A 9,045-nucleotide genomic window follows, 5' to 3' on the forward strand; every position below is an offset into this window, starting at 1 on the left:
ATAAGCACAAAGCACAGTGGCCTCAGCACAGTGTATTAGAAGCTGAAAGTAACAACAGAGGTGTGTGACTTCACAGTGTTAATGGGCAGTAGGGATGCTGGGTGAAAACTCTGATTTGGCTGGCTGTCATGTTCCCACAGCTTAGTGCCTTCAGGTACTGTTACTTTCCAGATGGCTACTCACTTACCCATATTCCAGAGCTCCAGATAGGTAGCCCTTGTGAGGATAATAGGAAAAAGCCCCATTGATAGAGTCACTTAATCATACTTTTTGTGTAGAAGCAGAAAGGGAGGAGGTAAGGCACAACCAGGAAAGTGCTGCTTTGGCCCTATCATGGGCCTGGGGCAAGGTGGCTCTCAGGAGATGGGAGTCCAGCAAGCCACTCTGGCCCATGTGGCCTTTTGCTGCTGTATTCCAGAGCCTCTGAAAAAATCACGTTGCTTCCTGTATAGGTAAGGCTTATAAGTGGAGGCATATTGAAATGTCTTTCCAAAATATGCACTTGCTCAGGGATGTATGTGTCATCGCGTCCCACTGCACTGGGTGGCTCCTAGGTGAGTCTAGGTGAGAACTGCAAGGAACTTTCCCAGCTGGAGGTGTCTCTAAAAAGCTCACAAGGTGAGTTCTTTGTAGGGTGTGGCGATCATGGCTCACTCCTTGGCTCTGCTATACCGTTGCGCACAGCGGGCTTAACAGCTTTTAGAAACCAAACTTTCCAAACAGGGTATGTAGATTTTTGTAAGCTAGACTACTACATATAATATGAGGCTGAGTAGAGCCTAAGATACTCCTCCATTGTTTCAGAGAGAAAGTGTCTTTATTGGTATTAAAATGTCTGATTGGCATATCAGGCAGGTGACATATAAGTGCAGGCCCGTCATAAGGTTAGCCACCCATCATTTCACACTTATTTAAAATCCACACTGAGGGCTCGAGTTGCGGCTCAGTGGTAGAGTGCTCACCTAGCATGCGTGAGGCATTGGGTTTGATCCTCAGCACCTCGTAAAAATAAAATAAAGATATTGTGTTCACCTATAACTAAAAAATAAATATATAAATAAATGAATAAATAGATCGATCGATCGATCGACACTGAAATACTGGGAATATCAGTCACATTTTCCTAATTCTAAAGAGAGAAGTGATGATAGCTTTTTTCCTGGAACTGGAATCCCTGTCCTAGATGGCTAGAATGTCTTAAGACATTCTAAAGAGGCCAGGCAAGGAGTTGTAAACTCCAGAGAACCCAGCTGGGACATGTTAGCTCACAACAGCATATGAAGCCCTACCAGGTCTGAAAACCAGGGCCATGGAGGCGCATTTGTTTATTCGTGCTAAACACATGGATTAGGACTTGCAGCCCTTTTGCCTTTGTGCACTCTGGGCTGTGACCTACATTTTATAGGGGTTGGGGCTTGACAGCTGTCATCCAGTGAACCTATTTACATGAACAGCAGTTCCATATATAGGGCCCATATTTTCAAGCAACTGTAAAACTTAGAATGTGCTGTTCTAATCTTGTCTGGGAACTTTCTTAAGTGTTTAAACACCTAGCATATTCTGTGGCTGCAGGAGGGGAAAGCAGAAGAGTTTTCTCTAGAGGGTAGCTGGCTTTCCAGTGTAGTGTCTGAGCATCGTTAGAAGCAGGCATCTCGTTAGCTAATACATTACACCAATCAAGGAGAGTTATCTTAAGCCACAATTAATCTGCTCCCTGGCATATGTTGATAGGAAAGCATCATGCTGTTTCTTAATTAAAAGCAAACGGATTAAAAATGATTAATAAGAGTATTAAATATTCTCCTAAACTAAAGGCTTTGGGATTCTTGGGTAAATCTAGTTGGTTTTTTCCCCCATCCTGAAATCCAAGAAGCATCCATTGTTTTATTTTTCCCTCCCCCCAAATCTTTCTAAGTAGGGGAAGGTATAAATCTTGGAACTATAGAGAAATCTACTTTACCAGTGATAGAAATGGAAATGTGGAAGGGCTGGGGATATAGCTCAGTTGGTAGAGTGTTTGCCTCATAAGCACAAGGCCCTGGGTTCAAAACCCCAGCACCAAAAAAAAAAAAGGAAAGAAAGAAATGGAAATGTGGAAGTTTAGATGGCAGTGATTGGAGTCTGGACTCCAGGTGTGTCTGTCCCCATATGGCTCCTTATCCCAGAACTCATGAGTGAGTTAAGACAACCACATGTGGGGGAAACAGTGCTACCCATCTCCCCCTTGGCAGTAGTAATTGATGTGGCACTTCCTTTCCTTAGGAGCAAAACACTTCCCTGCCACTGAGCCTCAAGAGATGCTGTTGAACAGGGCACCATGGCCCATGCCTGTAATCCCAGCCAGCCCCAGCAATTTAGCAAGGCCCTGCCTCAAAATAAAAAAAGGGCTGGGTTCAATCCCCAGTACACACACACACACACCAACAAACAAAACACCTTCAGTCCTTTGTGAGGCATAGAGAAGTGGTCTGGCTCCCTCAGGTTCGCACTGTCACGAGGCACCATCCCAGCTGAAGAAGAGCTGATCTGTCAGTGATGACAGGTAGAGATGGGCAGATCTGGAGCCAGAAAAGGAAATGGACAGAGAGCAAGAAAAAGCTCACTGCTGGTATCTAGTCCTAGGAGTGCATCCTTCATGTGTAAAGGGCTCCTTACAGGTTTTTAGAGACATCAGAGTCAGTGAAGTGGCACATAGTAAATAACCAATCACAGCTAACTTGCCAGCTAATTTAGGACTAGGAAGTGAGAGTCTGAAAAGAACTACGTTGTTCGTTTGTTTTGCCATACCGGGGATTGAACCAAGGGCCTCATGCATGCTAGGCAAGTGCTCCACCACTGGGCCATGTCCCCAGCCCTTGTCATTTTATTTTGAAATGAAGCCTTGCCAATTGTCCAGGCTGGCCTCCAACTTGGGATCCTCCTGCCTCAGCTTCCCCAGTAGCTGGGATTACAGGTGTGCGCCACCACAAACGGCTAACACCATGTTTTTAAAGGCATGAACCAGGTTGAAAACAGCCCAGGACCTATTTTCCTGCTGCGGAGGCCTCTTGGAGGGTGTGAGGGGAATGTCCCCTTGGTGCCTTCATAGGCCCTGTGGTTGCAGTGGTGCCTCTTGTGTCCTTGCCTGTGTCCAGGTTTCCTCTTGCCACATGGCAAGCCCCGAAGCCTCTAGTTTCCACTGTACCCACCTATTAAATTACAGCAAAACTCATTGTCATTCTGACTTTGACTTCGTTAGTGATAACAGAGAAGGATAGCGCACCTTTAAATGACGAGCTTTGTGTTTAATTACCCAAACAAAATGACATAAATATGAATGAGCCCTAATGGTGGTACTTGGTTTTCCGGAAACCATTAACAAAACGATTCCTAAATGATTTGTAAAGAAAATGAGAGGAGAAGAGAGCAAGGAGAAGGCTATTAGGCTTCCAACACACTCCTGAATTATTATGTAGTCAACTACCTAAGAAATACTCAGCTAAATGATCTTGAAAAACAGGAGGCAGGCAGTGGTTTACTGAGTCTTTCAGGGTTGTAGACTTCCTAACCCTTTTTCATACTCTCATAGCTAATAAGATGGGGGCAGGTTTCTGTCGTGGTGGCTCTTCTGTAGCAGTGAGATTTCTTCCAGGGTCTCAGTGAAACAGTGGCTGGACTGCAGGAGGCTTCCACAGCAGGACCAAGGCACAGTTCAGGTCCTCACTTGCCAGGCCTGGCTGGGACCCGAGACACACTTTGGGAACTATGTTTCAGTTTCTCCAAAAGAAAAAAAAAATTAACCAAACTACCCTAATTTCTCAGTCACACTTTACTAAGCCATGTGAGCTATTAACTATTTCTCTCAAACCTGTCAGGTTATTGAATCTCTTAGCCTTTGTAGCATAGGTAGCTACCCTAAATCTGGCAACAGTGTGGGGTGAATCCTGATGCCCTGGCAGAGCCCAGCTGGAGGATCTGAATGTGTCTGTGCAGCTCACAGGAGAGAAACAGGAAGTGCAACTTCCCTGTCTCCTCCTATTACAATGGCCAGCATTTTTTACACTAATCAAGCTTTGGGAGTAAACTTTCCAGTAATTGATCAGGTGATGGGGCCTGGCCTGATCCCAGTTTTCACTAAGAGTCACTGTTTGCAGGCCTATGTATGGGACAATAATAAGGACCTGGTGGAATGGCTGGAGAAACAACTGACAGAAGAAGATGGTGTTCGGTCAGTGATAGAGGAGAACATCAAATACATCAGCAGAGACTACGTGCTCAAGCAGATCCGCAGGTGAGACCAGCAAGGGAGACTTACCTGAACTACAAGGGCTTTTTTTTTCTTTTTTCAATGGGGGATTGAACACAGGGGCGTTTAAAAACTGGGTTACATCCCCAGCCCTTTTTAAATTTTTATTTAGAGATAGGGTCTCACTGAGTTGCTTAGGACCGCACTAGGTTGCTGAGTATGGTTTTGAACTTGCAGTCTTCCTGCCTCAGCCTCCCAAGCCACTGGGATTACAGGCATGCACCACAGTGCCCCACTAGAGGGACTAGTTTCTTTGGAATAGAAAGTTTGGAACAAATCATGACATGATGTCCCCAATTTTTGTGGTCTCTTGATGTCGGAGACTGCTATACAATACAGCCCTGAGACACATTTCTTTCTCTGGTTCCCAAGGGCACTTAGTAATCTCAACTGGATAAAAGCTTAGTTTTGTTGCACACACCTGTTAGTTCTGAATACACAGACTCGAACCAGATGAAAATTCTGGGAGAAAGGAAAGCTAACTGTATGGTACCTGCTTGGGCATTTTCATAATATTTGGAAATATTTAATTGTGGAAAAGTTACAAAACTGTTCTTAGTTTTAGAAAACACCCCTCTATATATCTGCTCCTAAATTTACCTATAACTTACATTACCCCATTTGCTTTTATCATTTGTGTGCTAATAGAGTTTTGTTTGTTTGTTTAGTACCAGGAATTGAGCCCAGGGCCGCTTCACCCCTTCACCACATCTCCAGCCATTTTTTTTTTCTTTAGTTGTTGATAGAACTTTATTTTTATTTATTATACATAGTGCTGAGCATCTAACCCAGTGCCTCACACAAGCTAGGCAAGTGCTTTACCACTGAGCCACGATCCAAACACCACTCCCTGCCCCCACCCCCCACCCCCGTTTTTGTTTATTTTGAGACAGAGTCTCACTAAGTTGCTGAGGCTGACTTTGAACTTGCAATCCTCCTGCCTCAGCCTCAGGAGCCACTGGGATTACAGGCATGTGCTACCATGCCCAGCTGAGATATTCTTGTACATAGCTATAGAAAATTTGACATTAATTTAAAAACTTTATCTTCAGCCTGCCATCTGAGCTGGGATGTGTGGTGGGAGGGTGCTGGCCCAGCAGGTGCATAGTCCTGGATTTCATCTCCAGCACTGAAAAGAAATTTACCATTTGTAGTCCATTGCTCACTTTGAGATTGCCTAATGTGGTTATGTGATGTGGCCTTCACAGAGTCCCCATCTGGAGGCACACAGTGTTCATCTGCCACTCCTGATTTGATTTGATTTCCATCACCTGGTCAAGATCTTACTCAATTTCTCCACTGTATAATTACTGATTTTCCCTCCTTGCACTTAATGAGCAGTCTATGGGAAGACACTTTTGAAGGGGAGCAAGACATCTGTATGACCATCAAAATTTTCCCTTAGACTTAATGTCCACTGGTGATTCTTGCATGAACCAGTCTTTTTTTTTTTTTTTTTTAATATTTTTATTTTTTAGTTCTCGGCGGACACAACATCTTTGTTGGTATGTGGTGCTGAGGATCGAACCCCGGTCGCACGCATACAAGGCGAGCGTGCTACCGCTTGAGCCACATCCCCAGCCCCGCATGAACCAGTCTTTACAATGAAGTTGCAAAATGATAACTTTCCAGTGTCAGCCACCCTTCCCAATGATGAGTCAGCACTCAGATTCTATAAAGAAATTCATTATTGGTATAGAGAAAAGAATTTGTGTTTTCACTAATTTATCACTGTATTTATTTTGCTGTCATTTGTCCCTGGTTTAGCCAGGGCACCCCTTTCATGTAGATTTCTGTCAATGCTGGTGGTTTGGGTTTGGTTTGTGATATTAGAAATAGAACTCAGGACCTCATACCCACTAGGCAAGTGCTCTACTTGTTGTTTTATGGTTGTAGATGGACAGATGCCTTTATTTTATTTGTTTATTTTTATGTGGTGCTGAGGATTGAACCCAGTGCCTTATGTGTACTAGGCAAGCGCTCTGCCACTGAGCTACAGCCCCACCAAGAGTTGGAGGGTTTTTTTGTTGTTTTTTTGTTTTTGTTTTTTCTTTTTGTCATTACTGGGGATTAAACCTAGGGGTGCTCTATATATACCCCAGCCCTTTTCATTTTCAGACAGTGTCTTGCTAAGTTGCTAAGGTTGGCCTTGAATTTGCAATCCTCCTACCTCAGCCTTCCAAGTTGCTGGACTTGTTGAGGACATTTTAATGTAGGAAAGCAAGCCAGTGGGCCATGTTAGCATGTCTGCCTGACAGTTCTAAAGCTGCCCCAGTTGAGACACTTTTCACCATCCTCAATCTGCTTCAGCTTGGTACAGGCCAATCCCGAGGTTGCCATGGATTCCATCGTCCACATGACCCAGCACATCTCACCCACTCAGCGAGCAGAAGTCGTACGGATCCTCTCCACGATGGATTCCCCTTCCACGTAGGAAGAGCTTCCTGCCCATCCCTGCCCTGCCTCTGGAGAAGAGGGCTACAGCTGCCTCTTACAACTGAATCCACTGTAATGAGAAGGCACAGGAGACCCAGCACTGGAGACAGAGTGGCATTTTGCTTTCCCTTGAATGTTTCAGGTTATGCATGACATCTGGGATATAGGATCACAAAGCCCAATCACAACCACCCCGCCGTTCAGTATTTATTACCCCAGCTGTATCAACAGTCCTCTCTCCCTACACAGGACTCGGAAGGCAATGAAGGGTACAGCAGGTACCATGAGCTCTTACTACACTGCCCCGACAGCCCCTTGACCCCGGCACAGGGATGTGTGAGGAGTTTTCAGGCAGTTAGCAGTCCCCCGGCCTCATGAGCCTCAGCCACAGGCAGCAGAGGAGGGCTGGGGCCCAGGAGAGAAGGAAACCTCAAGTCCATTGTTTATCACCCCACATTCTGCCCAGCACACAGTAGGCACTGGAGAGGAACCAGTCCCCACTTAACTACACCAAGATTTCTGCTTATGGAGAAAGGCCAGAGCCTAAAATTGCTGCAAGCTCTATCAGAACTCAAAGATGAGGGGAAACCATGACCCAAGAGCAAAAGAAAATAGACCAGGTTGTGATTCTTAACCTAAGATTGAGGCCCCTAAATTAACTTTTCTTAGTATACATGGATGGTGGCTGACCTGCCACCTCTGCCCGATGCACACTCATGCTGCAGGAAGAGTAGCCATGAAGGGAGACGTCGCTCTACTTAGGACCTGGAAGGTTGTCACTGTTAAGCCTGGAGCTTTGACAGTTGCAAGAAGCTAACCGTCAGTGCCTGTAGCACCGCTCATCCCTATTTTTGGGGCATCTCTCCTAGCAGCCCACATTTCTGTCCTCCCTGGGCCTCGTCTCCTTCCCTGAATGTACACAGCAGCAGGCCTTCCCACAGATGCTGGGAGGACCCGGGGGCAGCTGTGCTCCCAGCACCAGGCACTGGCCTTCCTGCTGTTTGAAGGCTTCCAGGGAATACGGACTCCACATGACCTTAAGATCCCTCACAACTCAGTCATGGTGCTGCTATCCCCCAGGCTTTCTGGTCCCTCTCCGGCCAGCAGCGGGGGCCTCCACAGGGGTGGTGGAGAGAACATATTTTCAACAACCAGTTTATCCAAGAAAAGAGCTTACTGATTCCCCATTGGTTTTCCTAAAGCAAGAGTGGCAGGTGATCAGGGCTGGGGTGGCATCAGTTCCTACAGCTCAGCTAATTGCATTTGTCACTGACGACCAAGGAGGAAATCACTAAGATGCAGTAGAAGCAGGGGTATGAATACTTCTGAACAAGCTAGTTTTGAGCCTTAACCCTGTAAGTCACAAGAAAGGGTTCCGCCTCCCCCTCTTCTCCTTGTACAGAGAGAGCGGCGGAACGTAGTAGTACTAGATTGCTGAGGAACACTACAGGGCTGGATAGCAGCGGGCCCCCTCCAAGAGTCGGGGCCTCAGGCTGCCCGGCTGAAGGGTATAGGTGTTTGGTACTTTCCAAGAAGGGCAGGAAAAAAATGGAGGATAATTCCCAGTCCAGGAAGAAGCTTGCACTTTTGCTAGTTTGCTCACTTGTAAGTAAGAACTGGATTCATCTCTGACCAGATTATCCCTCTGCACTTTTCTGTAATAAGTCAAATCCCATATGCCCACAGGTGAGAGAAAATCATTTCCTCCCCTGGATGCCTGACCTGTGGGGGGTGGGCATGGGTTGTGCTCATTGAGTGCCCCTTGTCCTACCCGATTATGACACATTTAAATGAACAAGGTTCCTCTCCAGAACCCTGTAGTGCCTACTCCCCCTTCCCCGGGACAGGGATTGTCTGTTTGGAGAGTCAGGAAGAGTCGCAGAAGTGAGCAGTCGGATGTTCCCACAGCCCATGACAACGAGGGGTTACTGAGGTAGAAGAAATGACGTAGTGACCAGGACTCGCTGGAACCGAGCTTGCTGTGTTACCTTTCTCTGTTCACAATGCAGCCTGCTCCCCTCTTGGCGAGGAGTCGGTGGACACACCGCCGCCACGTGAGGAGCTTCAGTCAAATGAACTCTTTTCACATTTTGTTGAAATAAACCTTCAACATTTGTAGAAGAGCCACAGTTTGTCATTTCAATCCACGCCCAGCCACCCATCTGTTCCACCTCCAGCAGGGCTGTAACGGGGGCTCAGTGGTGGGGTGCGACACCCAACACCCTTTGTCTCCAACCTTACACAAGGATGAACAGGGGAGGCCACAAAGGGCTGGCCTTGCCACCTGTCTCTTCCTGAATGAAGGTAGAATCTGCCAGGCCGCC

General features: G+C 46.4%; 1 protein-coding gene across 5 annotated transcripts in view; it reads left to right on the forward strand.

Annotated features, from left to right (window-relative positions):
• Acaca (acetyl-CoA carboxylase alpha) overlaps positions 1 to 8,793 on the forward strand; it is a 226,922-nt gene extending 218,129 nt beyond the window's left edge. For all 5 annotated transcript variants that reach the window (XM_077801005.1, XM_026398068.2, XM_026398066.2 and 2 more), the window contains 2 exons: positions 4,134 to 4,270; positions 6,596 to 8,793. In XM_077801005.1, the coding sequence (XP_077657131.1) occupies positions 4,134 to 4,270; positions 6,596 to 6,719 (261 nt within the window). In that variant the 3' untranslated portion in view covers positions 6,720 to 8,793. The remainder of the gene's footprint in view (positions 1 to 4,133; positions 4,271 to 6,595) is intronic.
• Positions 8,794 to 9,045: the final 252 nt, after the last annotated feature.

Source organism: Urocitellus parryii, chromosome 7 (assembly GCF_045843805.1).
Source record: "Urocitellus parryii isolate mUroPar1 chromosome 7, mUroPar1.hap1, whole genome shotgun sequence".
NCBI lineage: Eukaryota > Metazoa > Chordata > Mammalia > Rodentia > Sciuridae > Urocitellus > Urocitellus parryii.